The 21,880-nt window shown below is 41.9% G+C and overlaps 1 protein-coding gene across 9 annotated transcripts in view; it reads left to right on the forward strand.

The window, feature by feature from the left end:
- The window catches only part of TNS3 (tensin 3), a 252,479-nt gene that overhangs the window by 174,430 nt on the left and 56,169 nt on the right, over positions 1 to 21,880 (forward strand). For all 9 annotated transcript variants that reach the window (XM_076330716.1, XM_076330717.1, XM_076330718.1 and 6 more), the window contains one exon: positions 1,717 to 2,976. In XM_076330716.1, the coding sequence (XP_076186831.1) occupies positions 1,717 to 2,976 (1,260 nt within the window). The remainder of the gene's footprint in view (positions 1 to 1,716; positions 2,977 to 21,880) is intronic.

Here is a 21,880-nt window from a genome sequence, read left to right on the forward strand (position 1 = left end):
TCATTTCTTCTCTTTGATCTGTAATGTCAAGGAGAGCTTTAAAAAGCCCTGACAGGCAGAGGTAGGAAAAAGTGGTTTGGATAAAATAAGCTGGATTCAAATAAACTCTTGAGCTTTTAAAATGTTCCAGAGGGGAATTGCTGTATTCAGTGTTCTGTGGTTTTATCCATTGACAGTGTTGGTAGTACTGAAATAACATGGAAGAGATTATTCACACAGTAGAATTTTTAACTCAAATGGATTTTTTACTTTCTGATGGTATATAAAAATCTGCTCAAGTTTGTGTGGTTTTTTTTCTGGGAAGCAAAAAGAGATTTTTTTCAACAACTTTAATTACCCATTTTGTATGTATTTTGTGTTTGTTATTGTTGAGTATATATTTTATGTGATTCCTGTTAGCAGTAAAGCATAATATCTAAAATATTACATATGTGATAAAACATGCAGAGGTATGTACATAGGAGACAATTCTAAGGCTGAGATTTTAGTCTCTAACTTCTGATTCTTTTGACTTTCTGCTGTATGTTTTGCATTCATTTTTTTGTTGATTATTGAAAAGAAATAATTAAGATGGGCTGGTGGCTGCAGCATGAAAGAAAATCAATATATCAGATTAAAAAATACAGGATGTGTGCATCGAGATAGCAAGAAGCAGCAGGGTTCATGGATGCCAGTAACCATTTTGGGATCAAAAGCAATATAGTCACTTCAGTGAAGCCCTCCACTTGAGTTCATTAGCCCTGTGAGAAGGTAAAACTTGGCTCACCCAGTTCTGTGCATAGCTGATGTCAGTGAAGCATGCTAAGTTCTGCTTATGCAACTGGAAGCAGGAATATTTTCTGTTCTCAACACCCGGCCTTAGTAAACTTAGTATATGCATTTTCTTGCAAAATTGTTGTCTTTTCTAAAGATGTTCTAAACAGAAAGAAAACTTCTAGCCCATATTTGTTACGAATGGTTATTCATAAACTTTAGTTGAGTATCTCAGAGATCAGAAATAAAGTTAGGTTCTTCCCATCATTGATGAGGAAGGAGTTATATTCTGATTTTTAAGGGATTATGGCCTTGCTTATTAAAATTGAAATGTGAAATGCATACCAGATCCTTCACACGTGTAGAAATTTCATAGTCTAACATTTCCTTGTGCATGCCTTTGTGAAGAGGCTTTACATATATTCCAAGGACTGCAGCTCTGATTGAAAGCCTGTTTTTTCCTTGCACCACCAAGAAAAGGAGTAAATGATTGCTCATAGTGTAGTTAGACCATCACGTAGAAATGGATGAACTGGTAATTGCATGATATATGTTTAAGGCAAGTATTGTGGGTAGGTTCCTACCATTGCTCTGAATGGAATGCATGGTAGCTGCCTCTCAAATTTCTAGCACTGTAATAATGTAATTCTTCAAATTAGAATGAAGAGTTTGTGGAGCCATAAACATGCATTCAAAACAGCATAAAAAGACATAACTGTATTTGATCTTGAGCTATGAATGGCATATTATATTTCCATCAAGAAAACTGTTATAAATTGAAATGTAAAATGAAAGAAGATAATGCCATTGGTTGATGCTGTATTTGTAGAGCCAATTTAGTTTTACAGAAACAATACCATTAGGAGTAGCAGTACTTCGGTCATGTGGTACGACACCAGTCAAAGCCCTTATATAACGCCTTGTCCTTTTCTCTCCCTTTCCTTGTTACTTATCTCTCCACAGTGCTGCATACCCAAGGTCCCATTGATGGCAGTTTGTATGCGAAAGTGAGAAAGAAGAGCTCCTCAGACAGCAGCATCCCTGGTGTTGCTCAGGGTGTTCCCGTGGTTGGCAGTCCTGATCACAGTGATCATACCCTGTCTGTCAGCAGTGATTCAGGACACTCAACAGCTTCCATCAGGACAGACAAGACTGAGGAGCGCCTTGTGCCAGGAGTCAAACGGGGTCTGAGCCCACAAGAGAAGGCAGAACTGGACCAGCTACTTAGTGGCTTTGGTCTGGAGGATTCTGTCAACACCACCAAGGATATGACTGATGCCCGAAGCAAGTACAGTGGGACTCGCCACATAGTGCCAGCTCAAATTCACGTGAATGGAGACACCAAACTGAAGGACAGGGAGACTGATATTCTGGATGATGAAATGCCTAATCATGACCTTCACAGCGTGGACAGCATTGGGACTTTGTCTTCCTCAGAAGGGCAGCACTCCACGCACCTAGGGAACTTTAGTTGCCATAAGAGCAGTCAGAACTCACTTCTTTCGGATGGCTTTGGAAGTAACACTGGGGAAGAGCATCACAATGCTTTTGCCCCAGACCTCGGAATTGGTGTGGATCCCCTCTATGAGAGGGCATTTGGAAGCACTGAGCCGAAGTCAACTCAGCAATTGCAACGGAATCCTTCTGTCTCACCCCAGCCTCAAGCCTATGGCCCAAGTAACTACTCTACTCAGACCTGGGTACGCCAGCAGCAGATGGTCACTGCTCACCAATATGGTTTTGCCTCAGAGAATGAAATTAGGGTTGGCATTCATAACACTGTGGAGAATTCGGGCAGTGTCCAGAGCCAGTCCCGAGTCCCAGACACCCCGACACGTGGCTCCAGCAGCAGAGATGCTGTGCAGAGGGGGCTAGGAAGCATGCCAGGTGCTGCTGAAGCGGCAGAACATGCCAGTGTTGAGAGTTTTAAGTCAAGGCCAGTGCCTCAGAGGGACACAAATGGCCTGGATCTAGGACGGAATGCAGGGGACTTGCCAGCTTCTCCAACTTTGGATATTGATCAGTCCATTGAACAACTGAACAGGCTGATCTTGGAGTTAGACCCTACATTTGAACCTATCCCGACTCGCATTAACACTGTCACCAGGGACAGAAATCAAGTAAATGGCTTCACCAGTCTTGATGTAGACATGGAAGGGCTTGGCAGGAGTCCTGGCTTCCATGACAAATTAGAGGTCACAAACAGGAATCCCTCCTGGCATGGTAAGCTGTTGTAATACTTTCTGAATATAATGCTTTTCCTAGCACTTGTGTGTTCTTGATATGGTACAGCAGGATCTCAGGTCATGACATCTTTCAGGGTGAGTGTCAAGGGATTATTTCTGATACCCTCTTTACATAACCATCCAAGAAATTACGGAATCAAACTGATGTAAGATAAGTGAGTTTTTCAGGTACTTGGTTTTTGCTTGAAAAAAGTACTGTTCAGCAAATTCTTACCCATTACAGATCATCAGTTGGGATTTTTTGCTGCTGTAACTTTAAGTGACAAGGGAGCAGAATTCCTACAGTTCCTACATTGAGACATTTTTAGAAGGCATCTGTAGTGAAATGGTTTATGATTTATGATTATATGCTTTTTATTATGATGATTTTTTATGATTTCCACTTAAAGTAGGAGAAAAAGCTCCAACAATGTTGTCTTCAAATTTAGTGTAATGCTGCTGGCATTAAATTTCTATGCAGTATTTTCATAAATAATGTAAATTTTGCCAGTAAAGTATTTAAAAACATACTCTTTCTGAAGTTTTTTTCTGTTTAAAAATTCAGAAGTCGCAGTGCTTGCTTGTTATCTCTGGCTCTGATATGATCGCAGAAATCAACTCGTGGAATTAAATATGCAACACTTGCTGACTATATTGCCTAAGTAATGCTACTAGAACTAGCAGCTTTGCAAAAGGATGAGTAGCCTGTCTCTGCTTAAGTCCACTGAAACCTTTCATTAATGCTGTAGCTAGAATTTGTGACAAACAAGCTCTTGCTGGTCTTGCTGTCATGTTTGAAAATTCTGTGTGGTCTAATTCCTCTGGCAGAACATATCCTCTTCCCTTCCTTCCCTCCCTTCCCTCTTCCTCTTCTCCCTCTTCCTACCTCCAGTCTTGGTGCAATGAAAGACTTGCTTGTGTCTCCAGGATTTGATTCAGTATCAGCCAACATGCCAGAACATGTGTCCGTGGCCTCATTGGACACAAATGAGCTGCTTCAGCTCAAGCTCAGTTGGATATGCCAAACCATTCGATGATGACTGTGGCTAACTAGTGTGTGGTTTCCATTAATGTGCAGGCCTATGTGATCAAGGATGGTGATTCTTGTAGAGAAGGTGAAATCACAATTTTATGTTTAGGAGGGTAACTGAGGACTAAAGAAGTCCAGAAATCCATGATGAATACGTGAGCTGCTGCACTGTCTCTTCATTTTTAATACACGGTATGCATTTTGTGGCTCTTACAGGATTAAATTCATTAGTTTGTAATTCTCTTGAATCTTCCCAAATGATTAGCTGATGGACAAATTGAAAATGAGATTTTCCCAGCAGGAGAGAACTCTTCTTTTTGGTATACAGTAAAGCTAGTGAATGAGATAAAAGGGTCGTTTAGAATAAGCCACCTGTTACAATTCTGTGTTTAAAGATACAAATCTGAAAAGAGATGTTTGAATTTTTCTCACAGATTCTGGTCGTCTCCCAAAGGAAGTAGGAGTCGCTGTCAATTTCCTTCCATTTGTAAAGTCAGGTAAAGCAGGTAAACTTCCTGCCCCCTAATAAAGACTGGTGAGAATACGAGTCCTTGGGGCATGTTCTGGAAGAGGATTTGTTTTAAAGATAGCGATGAATTTGGAATTAAATATGAATATACAGACAGCATTTAGAATCCTGGGTAATTTTCGGGGGGCAACAGGGCGTAGTACGAAAGAGGAAAGAGTTTAGGAGTCAGGAAGCTCCTTCGCTTTCTGTCATGCCCTTGCCTTTGGCAAGGCATTTCTCTCTCCTTCATCAGTCTGAGTGAGGGAAAAAGGTGGGTTAATGTTTTTTCCATTTGTTTGGAAAAACAAATTTCCATTGTCTCAGAAATACTGAACATCCTTACAGGATGTTTACATCATACTGAGCTTCAAACATAACCTTATGCGTACTGATTCCTAATCTACTTCCAATTCAAGTCAATAGAAGACCTCTTCAATGGATTTAATTAGACATAGAGTATATGTCTCTGAAAGCAAGGTGGTGGGCACAATTTGTATGCTGGAAGTGGTATGTAAGTGCTAACTGCTATCCACAGCAAATCTGTTTCTGATATTTGACAAATTTGACAAATTCTGACATTGAATTTTTTCCCTATACCCTCTTATCTCTGCTCCAAAGCAACAACCACATTCCTACTGAAATCACAGAATCAGAGTGGTTGAGGTTGAAAAGGATCTCTGAAGATCATCTGGTCCAACCCCCCTGCTCAGGCAGGGCCACCTAAAGCCAGTTGCCCAGGACCATGTCCAGATGGCTTTTGATTATCTCCAAGGAGGGAGACTCCACAACCTCCCTGGGCAACTCGTGCCAGTGCTTGGTCACCCTCACCGTAAAAAAGCATTTCCTGATGTTCAGAGGGAACCTCCTGTGTTTCAGTTTGTGCCCATGGCCTCTGGTCGTGTCACTGGGCACCATGGAAAAGAGCCTGGCTCCGTCCTCTTTGCACTCTCCCCTCAGGCATTTATTCACATTGATGAGATCCCCAACACACTTTCATTTAATCAAGAACTTACAGGAAGAGTGCCATCCAGTATTTTGTGGACAGTTCTGCACTCTGCCAAATCATGAGTCCTTCTGCATGGTGTTTTATTTCAGCATACTAGCCATACCTTGTCTGGCAAAAAGGCTAATTATTTAAGGGACAGTCAGGGAGAGAATCAACGGGTATTTGGGTCTTCAAGTCTTTTCTTAAATTTTTGCTTGGAGGAAGTACTTACTCCATTCACACTTTTACTGTCCTGAAGTCAGATTCTGTTGGAAGTTCTCATAAAGCCTTTCATTAACATTAGAGACTTAAGGAGGAAGGTGGCAAGTAAGGGGTTACCCTTGCATTTTTAGGGTCCAAAATAAATGAATGAACTGTATCTGGAGTTTAAGCACTGCAGAGAGCCTAATATGTGTGGAATCCAGGATATAGGATGCAAGACTGGAGGCTTGTGTTGGCCTCTAGTCTTGGCTTATGTCATCAAGATTTATGGGCCTCATTCTAGTCATATTTATAGTGACTTAGGATATTTACATTTAGGCAAATTTCCTTTGAAAGTTTAATGCTTAAAGTGCTTTCTCTGCATTTTACCTTCTATTTTTCAGGGCCTTCTGCTGCCAGTGTTGTTTAGGTTGTTTAGTATCTTCTAGCCTTAGTAGTCTCTTTGAAACAGGGTGCTAGTATAAAACTGTGTTGGATATTCTCAGCTGAAATCTGTTTGTGGTGATCCTTGTTGAGAGGTTATAGTTAATTTCATCAAAGGCAGCAAAACTGAATGGGTGCTTTTCCTTTCCTCCCGCTCCTAATTTGGTGGGGAGTGGGGAGGCGTTATTAGTTTACGTTTCTGGGGATGTAAGCTAAAGTACCACCATTTTCAACAACTGCTGCTTCAGAGGATGCCATCTTCTGGTAGAAGAGGCAGATACTAGGAATAGTAGGGATTTAGATATTTTAATTTAGTCCAGGCCTTTAGGCAGCTGAGTGCATTTGAGCGCCCTGAAGTTTAAAGACCTCTGCTTGTGGTTAATGTAGGTAGTGTCTTGAGGAGTTTCCCTTGTGTAACGATCATGTGCCTTGCTCTTGAGTGATAAGCAGCAATTTTAGATCTGTGTTGAGTCTCTTGCCTGCCCTTTGAACCCTTTGAGTATATTCATTGTGATTAACAGTGCAATTTTATGTTGTGTCTAATGCAATTGAAATGCAGCAGACTGTTCCCAACAGAGGTGGCCTTAACGCTGACTCCATGATCCTTGGACATGCATTACCCCATTCATTTCTGCATCAGATTTGGTAACTCTGCAGTGCTGGGGTTTGTTGGATGAGGTTGTTAATGGTTTGAAGGTTTTCTTATGGGTTAGTTCTCTGTCAGATCAGAGAGTTAAACTTGCAATGTGGACAGGTAATCACTAAACGCTGTGTGCAAAAAGAGTGATAAAAGCATATGACTGGAGGTGGGGGGCAAGCAGAACAGCCATTTTCGCAGCCTTTAAACCAGATAGAACAGGTTTATCCTGAAACCACATACCTCTATCTTTGTGATAGAACCTGATCTGTAGGAACTTCACTCTGAGGAACACAGTTATCCCACTGTGTTACCCAGTACCATTAGGAAATTATGATTAATACTGGGTCAGAGCTACGAGAAAGGTAAATTCAGTATTTTAGGGCATTAGCTCCAAGGCTAAGGTTGGAGATGTCAGGATTCATCTGTCATTTTCTGTATGTGCTTCAGCATGTGATACTGGAGTAAGTAACATAAGAATAGCATTTGATTAAACAGAAGATTTTTTTGAAAGAAACTTTCCTTTCACAATAATAATTATTTTTTAAGTTTGCATTTATGTCAAGTGCTAAAATGTTGTATTTTTGACTTTTGCAAGTATCATTCAGTTTATACTAGTAAGAGCTTGATTTTAAAACTACCCATGGTTCCAAAGGTAAAACAATATGTATCTGTGGTGTGCTGCCACCTCTGCTTGAGACTAGGAGGTCACTAGCACATATTGATTTTCCAAATGCTGTAAGATTTATTTAGTTACATATCTGGACTTGCCCCGCTGCTGTATACAGAATCATTTATGCATGATGTGCACAAAACAACAAGGGGAAAAAGCAGTTTGACTGAATGGATGTTAAGAATGAGGAAGACCTGGAATGTTTTTCCCTTGATACTTCACCTGATGGAAAGGGAGCATTCTAGCTGCAAGGAGAAATTGTGAATTGGGATGGTCAAATGCAAGCAACAGGAGTATAATTTCATGTCTCATCTGAATCCAGATGATGGTCATAGTTCTGAGCATAAAACACAGATGTTCTGATACGTTCTTTCAAAGTCTGCATAGCACTGCAAAGGAGTAAATTCAGAAGTGTTGACCAAACATCACGATATTCTGCTAGGCACATAACTGAACACTGGAAAAGTAACCTACTGGTTGCAGAAGCCCCTACCACCTCCCAAGCCTCAGCTGTATGAGAAAATAGGTAGATAAATTGAAACAGCAAATTAGTCTATTTTGACTGTGGGTGGGAAAAGGAGCAGCAAGCCTGAAGTTTGAGAAACAAGGAAATACTCTTTATTAGCTCCCTTCCTTTTTCAAACATGCTTGACAGTTCACTTGTCTTTGGGGACCATAGGTGTGCAATATCTATGTGAGGAGAGGTAGAGAAAGTGGCCTTAGGGTATGCAGGTCTGTGAAATGCTCTAGAGTTTCAGTGTACAAACCCAAGCCCTTAAAAAGTCTGTTGTCTTCATACTCCTACTAAGAATTAGTGCTTCTGTGCAAGGATTAAGAAATAACGAGAAATATCCTCTGTACTCACTGGGATAAATGGCAAGTATTAAACAGTTTAAAAAAACCCAACAGATTAACCAAGTACAATGAGTTATGTTTTTAAGTCAGATGTCTATTCCCGCATGTGTGGGAACAAACTAATGTATGTCATGGAAAGTTCCTGTTCAGACTTTAACATTGCTTTCCCTCCACAGTGTACAACTGAAGCATCAGTTTAGTCTCACTCCATTCCTCTGCACGTGCACACACATGCAGTAAAGCTGAAGTACTCAGCATACTTGCAGTGAAAGGCTGTAAACATGTGCTATACTAGAAAGAAAAGAAAACCTTATAATATAAGCTAAATAATCCCCTAAAATAATAATAATATGTTGTTGTTCGTTGCCAGTTTGTGGTAACAGAGCACAGGCCTCCTGGATGTTGTTTACCTTACCCTGGAGTAGACTCATAGAATTAGTATAAGCAGGAGATTCTCCAAGGCAATTAATTAGCTGTTGAAACTACTGCAGCACAGGAGGTGTAATTGATAGCACAAAGAAACGCTGGCTGCCGTGGGGATGAGGAAATAGCCATGAATAAAGGATAACCAAAACAGCAGTTGTTCAGTGATGCACAGTAGTTGGTCTTACACAGTCAGGTTTTAGGGGGAGCTCTAGACCCTGTGACTTAAACAGTCCTTGACCTAACAAGTATATCAAGAGAATGAATTGTCCTGTGATGGAGGGAGTTGGCAGATCAGGGCTGAATGGCTCCGAGTGAGGTTGAATGGACGAATGAGGTATTCTGAGTGAGCGGGAGCAAACAGTGCTGAAGATGAATGGGATTGACGTGATGCGTTGTGTGTGTGCCGAACTTGAGGATTGAATTACGAGAGGGTGGTGGGGTTATCTGGTTTCCTGCATGAGTGTGCAGAAAATGTATGCCTTAAGAAGACATGTGCATGTTTCTGGTGCCCTACAAAGCTGGAAGAATGAGCTTACGAATGAAAGGTGTGTGTGTGTGTCAGCTGGGATGTACATTATGGTGCAATTCTTACCTCTCTTTCCTTGTATGTTTCTGCACTGATTGACAGGTAGGCAGCTACCTCTCCTTTTACGCTTCTTCCTAGAGGTTTTTATACACATGTACCCTTAACATAGGTTAACATGGCACAAACTACTGACTGCCCATGTAGCAGAGTTCTGGGTTCTGTCCAAAACGATGTCTTGGGTTAAGTGCTCAGTGTTTTTGAGACTAGGAAGAAGCAGTGATCCTTGAATTTCTTTTTGCTAGGATGTTTCTCTATGAACCATGTAGAACAGTGGCTGATGACCTCTTTTCTCCTTCAGTGCTATGTGTGTTGCTTATCAGAGGTGAATCTGTTCACTGTATATTAAGATTTTTCCAATTTTTTGCTTTTACATGAGCTGAGTTACACGGAGATGGGTTTCTGGTAGTAAATGAAGCTGCCATTTACTAGTAACACAGTGCTGCAGTAGTTCTTAATTTTAAATAACAGGAAAATTTGTAGCCTGAGGAAATTTTGATGTGTATGTAAGCTTTTCTCTGCAGCCTTATGTTCCCCCTTTACTTCACTCTATGTATATTCTATTATGCCTAATAACACATGACCTCAGTCTACTGGTAAAGATCATTTATAAGGCTTATTTCCTCGAACCAGCCATCTTTTATCACAAAGCTTCTGCTTATTGGATAGGGAAGGAAAGCTAAAGCAATGTTTTGCTTCTACCTAGAAAACTGTAAAAGCAAGAATTTGTTAATAAACATAGAGAACAGAAATGTTTTTACCCATTTTCAGTAAAACCTACCATTACTGTCACCCATGTCTCATCCGCGCCCTCCACCTTTTCACTCGTAAAATGTTACAATTTGCGTCTTTAAAAAAATGTTAGAAGCAGTTGAAGAATTATGTCATCAAACTGAGGCAAAGCACATGAACATATGCATTCAACATTTGGGGGCAGCCTGTTTCCATTGCCGTGACCAAGAGATGCATGTCTATCTAAATAGGCCAGCATGAGGAAGAGAGGGACTGCATTTTCCATAAGGTTGAAATTACATTGTTGCTCTCAGCTAATTCTAATTCTTCTTCATGTATGAGTTACTGTGTTTGAAAATACAGTCTTAAAACATCCTTAGGTCACCAAATGTGGTGAGGACAACACAAATACACGGTTCACACAGCCTTAGGTTTTGTGTGGAGTTTATATAGTTTATCATAAAGAATTGAGCATTAAACAAAGCCATCTTCCCTCCCTCCCTCAAAAAAATCCCAACATGCAAAATGAATAAAAATTAGGTGGCTAAACATCTGATTACAAGTGTCTGGAACATCTTCAGAGGTCTTTCCTCTATTGAAAATAAATCTTTGAAGATGATCCAAATTACGGTATCATAAATCATGCTACAGTGTATCTGCAGACAAAGGAGAGGGGAAGAAATCCTTTTTGCATACTTTATTAAATAATAATTTTTAAAAGCATTGAACTGTTCCAGATGTTCCCATTCACTCTGTGATATTCTGTGGGAGAGCAAACGCAGTCCATCTCAAATAAGTTGTAAAGTGACAGGAGAACAAAGCTTGCCCAAATCCTCATGTGCCTTATTTACATGTACTAACAATACACTAGAAAACCCGTTGTAGTTTCCATCGCACAGGAAAATTTTGGTACCTGACTTGGAGTTAATTTTACAGTGGTTAACAGTAAATTTAAATGGAGTTTTTAGCTTAACTAAAGTTAAAAACTGAGTTTTTAAGTTAAAACTGGAGTTTTAACTAAATTGAAATTTTTAAACTAAATTTAGTTAAATTATTTTTTAAGCTAAAATTAAAAATGGAATTTTAGTTACACTTAGCAGTACAGTAATTTTTATTTAATTTATGTCATGTACTTATTCCACAAATTTTTAGCAGTCCTGTAACTTTCACGATGTGGGCCTGAGTGTAGCATCGTTATGACATCTCTGTATGGGTTTGGAGATACCAGTTTCGATTTTGCAACAGGCTTGCTGCCCATGCTTGGCACAGTGTAAAAGGGCTCAGAAACTAAAGTGGCCAGACCTGCGAAGCTGCTGACCCCTACACGAACAGGTTCAATGGCCTACTTGGATTTTAGGTGGAGTTTAGACCTTTTCATTTGCTTTTTAGACTAATGGGTTATAAGGAGTTTGGAATCCTAGTCTATTACCCATTCTAGGTAGGGGAAAAAAAGAGTAGTTTGCTTGTGAATCATTGCTAAACATAGGGTATTTTTTCAAGAACAAAGAGATTTTTCTGGCTGCAATAGCACTTCCTACTACATTTTAGAAAGATTAGGGCACTGAAGATATCACAGACACAGATCAGTTGGCTTTTGTTCTGATCCCTTTGAAACGGTGTTCCTATAGAGCTATGAATCTAAAAATTTGAGCATAACAAGATATTCTGTTAGCACTTGCATCAGAAACCCATCATTTTTTTTCAACTGGGTATACATTTGCTTGTCCTTTTTCCACCACAACAATGTTCAGCTCGAGTTTTGTCTTGCTATCTTTGAAGATGTTATTTTTCCTTTAAATTTGTAACAGTGATTGTAAAGCTGATTCTAAATTCTTAAAATGGATTTGCTTCGGTTTAAGCATAAAGCTGTCTTGAAAGCTTCATCATTAAGTGCCTTCTGCAAAAATCTTAAACTTTGTAGAAGATAGATGGTGCCAGAGAAGGAAATCACTTTTGATTTGGATAGTGTTGTGGTAACATTTTTTAGTATGTGGGGCAGTCCCTGAAGGCTCCTCTGTTAGAAGTTAACTTATGGACTACTTTTTTTCCTGATGAATTGTTAAGCCTCCTGTTGGATTGAATCCTCATGTTCCACAGTAATGGGTAGTCGGAGTTATGCAGGTCTTTTTAAACTGCTGTATAGGCAGCGGCATCTGGAATTTCTGCAATGCTAACGTAATTCTCCCTAGAGTCTTATTTCAGCCTTCATGACTATGCTGAGGTCTGTGAAAGGGGCACTGGAAGAACAGCCTTGTGGGAGTTTTCACTGTACCTTTCTCAAGAGAACCCTGAGTTTTATTGATCTGTGGGTTGAACTGGTAGAGCCTTTTTTATGTCATGCTAACTTTTCACACAGGTTGAAGCTATGGTGAGAAGCTCACTTGAAGTGCATCTGCTTTTCTGTTCCTCTCTATGCTCCTCTGTGTGACACGCTTGTACACAGCAACAATTTCCAAGTTGTCTGTCTGCAGAGTCTGTTATTTGTTGTGGGTATTTTTTTTTTAATTACAGTATCTGTTAAGTTGTATTGGTTGGTTGATTGATGAAATATACATCCTAGTAAGTTTTCCTTTTGTTTCTTCAAACCACATTTGGTTTTCTTAAACCATGTACATGTGGCTTGTGTACATGCTTGTCAGATTTTCTTAAATGTATAGATGTTACCTTCTGTCTCTTGTGAAAGGGATAGTGTTGAAATGAATTCAATATTCCAAAAATCCTGCTGGGGAATAAATGAAGTTAACTAAGTGAGAAGCTATCTGTGAAATAATAGTTAACATTGCTTAAGCTCTATCCAGATAAGATGATCTTAACTGTTACTCAGGTGTTGATAATTGAAATGGTTAAAATTAGTTCTGCAAATTCTGACATTTATATTTCAATGCCATAACAAGTCACCATGTTTGCAACCTATCGGATAATTTCAGCATGGAACTTTTAAGATTAGTATCTTGTAAAAAATGAATAATCAATTTCTTCCCTTTTGATGGCAGCAATTCTTGCTTTTCAGATTTTCAGTACGATAGAATTTTTCAAACTTGTTAAGGCCAATCTGAAATTTCAGCTAATAGTAGTAGGTTCAAAGCTTGATAACACCTTTTGATTTAGAAAATCAAAATGTCGTCTATACACAAGCTTTGATCACCCATTTAGTTACAAAATTACAAATAAAATTAACAATCTAACACATTTTCATTAAGCATTGAAGCTGATGTAGATCTTTGCTAATTTCCAAAAGGTACTCTAAATGAAAATGTGTTTCATCTTAGATTTAAATGTGAAAAATTTACAATTATGGCTCCAGTTTGAAGTTAATTCTTGGTGATTTGATATCATCTGGCATTGTCTAAACTGCTTTGCAGTTGATTGAAGGCAGTATTGTCAAATAAAACTGCTTTATAAGGTCATGATACCATTGTATTTAGCATTGGTGTGGCCGCACCTTGAGTATTGTGTGCAGTTCTGGGCCCCATCATTTAAAAAGGCTGTTAAGGTACTTGAAGGCATCCAGAGGAGGGGATAAGGACACGGGGTTTGTCTGGTTTGGAGAGAAGGAGCCTGAGGGGTGACCTCACTGCTCTCTACAGCTTCCTGAGGAGGGGAAGTGGAGAGGGAGGTGATGATCTCGTCTCCCTGGTACCCAGTGCCAGGATGCGTGGGAATGGCTCAAAGCTGCAATAGGGGAGGTTCAGACTTGACATTAGGAAGCATTTCTTTACTGAGAGGGTGGTCAAACCCTGGCACAGGCTTCCTGGAGAGGTGGTTAATGCCCCATGCCTGTCAGTGTTTAAGAGGCATTTGGACAATGCCCTTAATGCCATGCTTTAGCTTTTGGTCAGCCCTGAAGTGGTCAGGCAGTTGGACTGGATGATCGTTGTAGGTCCCTTCCAATTCAACTACTCTATTCTATTTTATTCTAATGTGTGCGTTACAGAATCAGAGTGTGATTCAGGTTGAAAGGAACCTCAGGAGGTCAGTGGGTCCAACCTCCTGCTCAGAGCAGGTTCAGTTAGATCAAGTTGCCCATGGTTGTGTCCAGTCAAGTTTTTAAAACCTCCAAGGTTGCAGATTTCACAGCATTTCCAGATGCCTGCTCCAGGGATTAACCCCTCTCCCTGTGCAGCTTGTTTTCCTTGTATCTGGTCAGAATTTTCCTTGCTGCAACTTGTCTGTTGCCTCTTGTCCTACCACTTGCATCTCAGAAGAGTCTGGCTGCATCTCTATAATCCCTCCTGTAGACAGCAGTGAGGGCCCATTTTACCTTCTGTTGTTGAGAGTGAGCAAGCCAATTTCCCCGGCCTCCTCTCATGTTGTGTACTCCAGTACCTGACTGTTTTGGTAACCCTTTGCTGGATTCAGTCCAATTTTTTGTACTTTGGGACCCAAAACTGGACACAGTGCTCCAGGTATGGCCTCACAAATACCGAATAGAGGGGAGTAATCACTTTTCTTGACCTGGTAGCTACTGTCTTGCTATTCCAGTTCAGCATGCAGTTGGACTTTTGCCGCAAGGGCAACAACCAAGATGGCCGGGTCTTCTTCTGCATAGCTGCTTTCTATTCAGCTGCTTTTCTATTCAGTTCTATTCATAGCTGCTTTCTATTCTACCAAGCCTGTACGGTTTTATGGGATTATTCCATCCCAGTGCCATAAATTAGGAAAAAGCAGTGTGTCTCACATCTGATACAATGAAGTGCATGTAATCTTAGTTGAATTTAATCTTTAAAATTAATTAATCTTTAAAATTAAATTAAATTTAATTTTAAAATTAAAATACTTAGCTTTTTGTAGCAGCTGATTATAACAAGACATAACAGCAGAGAAGGACCTGGAGGTGCTGGTTGACAGCCGGCTGAACATGAGCCGGCAGTGTGCCCAGGCGGCCAAGAAGGCCAATGGCATCCTGGCCTGTATCACAAATAGCGTGGCCAGCAGGAGTAGGGAAGTGATTGTGCCCCTGTACTCGGCCCTGGTGAGGCCGCACCTCGAATACTGTGTTCAGTTTTGGGCCCCTCACTACAAGAAGGACGTTGAGGTGCTGGAGCGTGTCCAGAGAAGGGCAACGAGGCTGGTGAGGGGTCTGGAGAACAAGTCTTATGAGGAGCGGCTGAGGGAACTGGGACTGTTTAGCCTGGAGAAAAGGAGGCTGAGGGGAGACCTCATCGCTCTCTACAACTACCTGAAAGGAGGTTGTAGCGAGGTGGGCGTTGGTCTTTTCTCCGAAGTAACAAGTGATAGGACGAGAGGAAATGGCCTCAAGTTGCGGCAGGGGAGGTTTAGATTGGATGTAAGGAAAAATTTCTTTAGTGAAAGAGTGGTGAAACATTGGAACAGGCTGCCCAGGGAAGTGGTGGAGTCCCCATCCCTGGAGGTATTTAAAAGACGTGTAGATGAGGCGCTTAGGGACATGGTTTAGTGGGCATGGTGGTGTTGGGTCGACGGTTGGACTCGATGATCTTAGAGGTCTTTTCCAACCTCAGTGATTCTATGATTCTATGACATGGAGACAGAAATCTATTGTAGGGTTAAAAGACATGTTAGAAAATATGATCTGAAATGCCAAACTGTAGCTATTAAATCAGAGGATGGTCTGATTTAAAGCATTTTTGTCCCCTTGCCAAGCATGTTAAGCACCCTTGTGTCACCTGTGTATGAGCAGAACCATCTTGTTAAGCAAGTTAAGAAAAGCACTGAGGAGGCTGTTGCTGTCTGAAATTACACTTACTCAAACCATATCTGAAAGCATTTGCAGACACCAAGGAAAGTCAGTGTTGGGCCTTCTGAAAGATGGGGATTATTTTGTGTCACAGAATGGCTGAGGTTGGAAGGGATCTCTGGAGATCATCTGATCCACACTTCCCCTCCACCCACTCAAACAAGGCCACCTAGAGCCAGTTGCCCAGGACCATGTCCAGATGGCTTTTGATTATCTCCAAGGAGGGAGACTCCACAACCTCCCTGGGCAACTCGTGCCAGTGCTTGGTCACCCTCACCGTAAAAAAGCATTTCCTGATGTTCAGAGGGAACCTCCTGTGTTTCAGTTTGTGCCCATGGCCTCTGGTCGTGTCACTGGGCACCATGGAAAAGAGCCTGGCTCCATCCTCTTTGCACCCTCCCTTCAGGTATCTCTAGACATTGATGAGATCCCCCTGAGCCTTCTCTTCTCCAGGCTGAACAGTCCCAGCTCTCTCAGCCTTTCCTCACAGGAGAGATGTCCCAATCCCTTAATCATATTCGTGGCCCTTCACTGGACTCTCTCCAGTATGTCCATGTCTCTCTTGTACTGGGAAGCCCAGAACTGGCCACAGGTGTGGCCTCACCAGTGCTGAGCAGAGGGCAAGGATCACCTCCTTCGACCTGCTGGCAATACTTGGTCTAATGCAGCCCAGGATACTGGTAGCCTCCTCTGCTGCAAGGGCACATTGCTAGCACATGTTCAAGTTGGTATTCACCAGGACCCCCAGGTCCTTTTCTGCCAAGCTGCTTTCCGGCTGGGTAGCCCCCAGCATATACTGGTGTGTGGGGTTGTTCTTCACCAGGTGCAGCACTTTGCACTTCTCCTTGCTGAACTTCATGAGGTTCCTGTGTGCCTGTTTCTCCAGCCTGTTGAGGTCATGCTGGATGGCAGCATGCCCCTCTGGCCTATCAGCCACTCCTCCCAACTTTGTGTCATCAGCCAACTCGCTGAGGGTACACTCTGCCCTATCATCCAGGTCATTGATTAAGATGTTGAACAGGACTGGACCCAGTATGGACCCCTGGGGTACACCACTAGTTACTGGCCTCCAACTAGACTTGGTGCCTCTGATCAGCACCTGTGGGCCAAGCCAGACAGCCAGTGTTCAGTCCACCTTACTGCCTGCCTGCTGTACGAATCTATACAGTAATGTCAGCTGGTTTATAAATTCTGGATTCTCTTTATAGTTACAGGTAGGAATCTCTTCCACCCATACTGCAAGATGAGTTGGTTTGATGCATTGTAGGAGGCCTTACAACTTCTCTGGCTGTACGAGGATATGTTTAGTCATTCGTAAGTGACGTGGATTTTTTGTAAACTCTTTTAAACCTAAGCCAGCAATTATAAAATGGGGATCCACTCTAGCTGTATAGCCACTACAGACATTTTGAGGCCAACATCTGAAAACTAGTCCATGTTTTGACTTTACAACTCAAATCTGTGACTATTTTGTGTATGCTGTGTCAATATAAGTAGCCACACCTAAGTGTTATTTGGTGACCAAGCTGATGGAGTTTCTACAGAGACATGTTATGATTGAATAAACTGGATTATGGAACAGAATGTGCAAACCTTACATCTTCATGGGACTTTTAAATATTTTGGGTGTTTTGTTTTTTGTTTGGGTTTTTTTTGTAGCATAATATTCTTAGGCTAGTGTAACAAAAAAGGTAGAGTTCATACTGAAATCTCGCTGCAGCTTACTAGCGACTTTTAATCAAGTGCGACACTGAAGGCCAGAACTCTTCACATGTCTTTTTTCATACTCTGCCATTATTTTGTTTATATTTCATGTTTTGACAAGCTTTTTTTAATCACTATGCATGCACCTCTGTATATGTAATGAATGAGGATATGCATTCTGCAGAAAGGCTGGGAGAATGTAGGTCTTGGTGGCGGTATCCGCAGCATATGGAAATGGAAGTTCCTGAGCATGTTGTGCAGGGATAGCTCCTGATGCTCTGATACCCACTGAATGGGCTTTGACACTGTGAAGAGACTTGATGGAGAAGGACACTGTACATAATGTGGAGATCATAATCGTGGGTTCTGAAAACTCAGAGAGACTTTGGATAAGTTTCTTGCTTCACTTATGGAGTGGAGGATATGCATAGATCACTGATTGCACAGAAGTTTCTGTTAATGACCATTTACATGACTGTGATCTGTTTCTTGTTTCCTTGTAAAAGACAGTACATCAGTGAATTTCCATCCAAAGACAATTTATATGAAGGGTCAGATGAATATTATTTCTAGTGCTGAATAATTTTTCTAGTTGATAGTTGACAAGGAAAGTTAACAGAAAAAATGTGAAACAATTTGGAGAAATGTAATACAATGTGATTATTTATTCTTAGACCACTTCAGAGGCTTTAAATTTTCTTAGAAAAAATAACCCTGTTTTTAGGGTTGATCTAAAACTTGTTGAAGTTATCGTTTCCTTCAGTTGGCTTTGGTGGAGCTTATACTCCAAAACAGTAAGGCTTGGTGATGAGTGGCGTCCTACAGGGGTCCATATTGGGATGGGTACTGTTTAATATCTTTATCAATGACATAGACAGTGGGATCGAGTGCACCCTCAGCAAGTTTGCAGATGACACCAAGCTGAGTGGTGCGGTCGACATGCCAGAGGGACAGGATGCCATCCAGAGGGACCTGGACAAGCTTGAGAAGTGGGCCCGTATGAACCTCATGAGGTTTAACAAGGCCAAGTGCAAGGTCCTGCACCTGGGTTGGGGCAACCCCTGGTATCAATACAGGCTGGGGGATGAAGGGATTGAGAGCAGCCCTGCAGAGAAGGACTTGGGGGTACTGGTGGATGAAAAGCTGGACATGAGCCACCAATGTGCACTCGCAGCCCAGAAGGCCAATCGTATCCTGGGCTGCATCAAAAGAAGCGTGGCCAGCAGGTCGAGGGAGGTGATTCTGCCCCTCTACTCTGCTCTGGTGAGACCCCACCTGGAGTACTGCGTCCAGCTCTGGAGCCCTCAGCATAAGAAAGACACGGATCTGTTGGAGCAGGTCCAGAGGAGGGCCACGAAAATGATCGGGGGATGGAACACCTCTCCTATGAAGAAAGGCTGAGAGACTTGGGGTGGTTCAGCCTAGAGAAGAGAAGGCTCCGGGGAGACCTTATTGCAGCCTATCAGTACTTAAAGGGGGCTTATAAAAAAGATGGTGGCAAACTTGAGCAGGGCCTGTTGTGACAGGACAAAGGGGAATGGCTTTAAATTAAAGGGGGGTAGATATAGACTAGATCTAAGGAAGAAATTTTTTACGCTGAGGGTGGTGAAACACTGGCACAGGTTGCCCAGAGAGGTGGTGGATGCCCCATCCCTGGAAACGTTCAAGGTCAGGCTGGACGGGGCTTTGAGCAACCTGATCTAGTTGAAGATGTCCCTGCCCACGGCAGGGGGGTTAGACTAGATGACCTCTAGAGGTCCCTTCCAACCCAAACTATTCTATGATTCTATGATTTTTGTTTTAGGATTGGTAGCAATAATGGGCATTCTAGTGACCTTTCAAACTAGCTGCAAAGTCATGTATAAATTTTTGTTGAAAGGGAGACTGTTTGGATCATTATCTTTCAGTAACTAAATCTAAGATAACCGCTTTAAAACAAAGGAGTTGGCTGAGCTTCTGAAATGTACAGTTCAGGTTGTTTTTTTTCACATCAGTATTATTTCATGTTGTGAAGTGTCTTCAGTCCTGTTAGAAGATTGACTTTCTGAAATTACAACTATGTTTTAGCCCTCTGAAGGTGGGATGGCCCGAAATTATGAACCTGTGAGATTAATGTACTGGTGTTTAGATGGATTAGGTGAAACACAAAATCAAGTACTGTTGGAATAATGCATATTTTTAAAATATTTTGGACTAATACTATCTTGTGAGTACTAGCATTATTTTGACTATATTATCAATGGTATTTCTGTTGTGAAGAGCAACTTCCGGTTGTGCAGTGTGTAGGGTAAGTGGTGCTAAAGAAGTTAAAAAAGATAGAAATTTGGGAAAAATGAGGACCCAACACATCTTTACTTTCTTGAGACTATAAATTTAAAGATATTTGACTGGTTGAGTGGCCACTACAAATAAAGAAGAGTTATCTAAACTGTAAAAACTTGGTTTGTGATTGTTTTGTTTGTGGTGGAATAGGAGTATAAGGGAGTTTCCTACTTTTTTTTTTTTATTTTTATTGTGAACTGTTTGTTCATTCCACAGACATGGCCATAAAAAAAGATTTTTATCACGTACCATAAGGTTCCTGCAACCACCTTTTCCTCTTTATGTCCTCCTTAGCCTCCATGTCTTTCAGCTTGTAAGGATAAACACGAAGTTAATTTTACCTTTTAGAATTTCAAATTAGTGTAATGGTATTTGTATTCTGAAATTCATAGATTATTTTGAAATACCACTTAGATGCATTTCTTAACCAGAAAACCATAGAGTTTTGTAGATGTAAACTGAGCCCTTGTAAATTAAGTCCTTAATCTCATTTACAGAAACCCGTATAATAGTCCTAGTCCCTTATTGGACTGATACTTGAAGATGGTCACTTGACTAATAGGGATGAAGAAAAAGTGGAGGCAGTCAATGCTTTTTTTGCCTCAGTCTTTAATAATACTGATAGACCTTGGGCTGCCCGGTCCCCTGAGTTGGTGGACCATGAGTGTGGGAACAATGACTTTCCATTTGTGGACACTGAAACTGTAAGGCACCAGCTGTATCAGCTGAATGTTCACAAGTCCATGGAGCCTGATGAGATTAATCCCAGAGTACTGAAGGAGCTAGCGGATGTTATGGCAAGACCCCTCTCGATCATCTACCAAAGGTCTTGGGAGTCTGGGGAGGTCCCTGCTGGCCAATGCTATTCCAGTTTACAAGAAGGGTGTGAGGGAAAGACCCGGGGAACTACAGACCTATTAGTCTAACCTCAGTTCCTGGAAAAATTATGGGGAAGATTATACTGGGTACTATTGAAAGGCATTTAAAGAATAATGCAATCATCAGGCACAGTCAACATGGGTTCACAAAGGGAAAGTCCTGTCTGACTAATTTGATATCCTTCTATGATGAGGTCACCTGCCTGGTGGATGAAGGCAAGGCGGTGGATGTAGTTTTTCTGGATTTTAGTAAGGCTTTTGGTACTGTCCCTCCCAGCGTCCTTCTGGACAAGTTGTCCAGCTGTGGGATGAGTGGGTTCACGGTGCACTGGGGGAAGAACTGGCTGAAGGGCAGAGCTCAAAGGGTTGTAGTGAATGGGGCTACATCTGGCTGGCAACCGGTCACCAGCGGTGTTCCTCAGGGCTCAATTGTAGGGCCAGTTCTGTTCAATATATTTATCAATGATCTGGATGCAGGAGTTGAATGCACCATTAGCAAGTTTGCTGATGATACCAAACTGGGAGGTGCTGCTGACTCTCTCGAGGGACAAGATGCCTTGCAGAGGGACCTGGATAGATTGGAGCATTGGGCAATCATCAATGGCATGAAATTGAACGAGTCCAAATGCCGGATTCTGCACCTGGGATGGAGTAATGCCGGGCACAAGTCTAAACTGGGAGAGGAGTGGCTGGAGAGCAGCCCCGCAGAAAGGGGTCTGGGGGTGCTGGTTGACAGGAGGCTCAACAGGAGTCAGCAGTGTGGCCTGGCAGCCAAGAGGGCAAACCGCATCCTGGGGTGCATCAAACACAGCATAACCAGCCGGTCAAAAGAGGTGATTATCCTGCTGTATTCAGTGTTGGTGCGGCCTCACCTTGAGTATTGTGTGTGGTTGTGGGCCCTACAATTTAAGAAGGATGTTCAGGTCCTTGGACGTGTCCAGAGGAGGGCAACAAAGCTGGGGAAGGGGCTGGAAGGAACTCTGAGGAGCGGCTAAGGACTTTGGGTTTGTCTAGTTTGGAGAGAAGGAGGCTGAGGGGCGACCTCACTGCTCTCTACAGCTTCCTGAGGAGGGGAAGTGGAGAGGGAGGTGCTGATCTCGTCTCCCTGGGATCCAGTGCCAGGATGCATGGGAATGGCTCAAAGCTGTGTCCGTCAGGGGAGGTTCAGACTTGACATGAGGAAGCATTTCTTTACTGAGAGGGTGGTC

The sequence above is a fragment of the Aptenodytes patagonicus genome, chromosome 2 (genome assembly GCF_965638725.1).
Source record: "Aptenodytes patagonicus chromosome 2, bAptPat1.pri.cur, whole genome shotgun sequence".
NCBI lineage: Eukaryota > Metazoa > Chordata > Aves > Sphenisciformes > Spheniscidae > Aptenodytes > Aptenodytes patagonicus.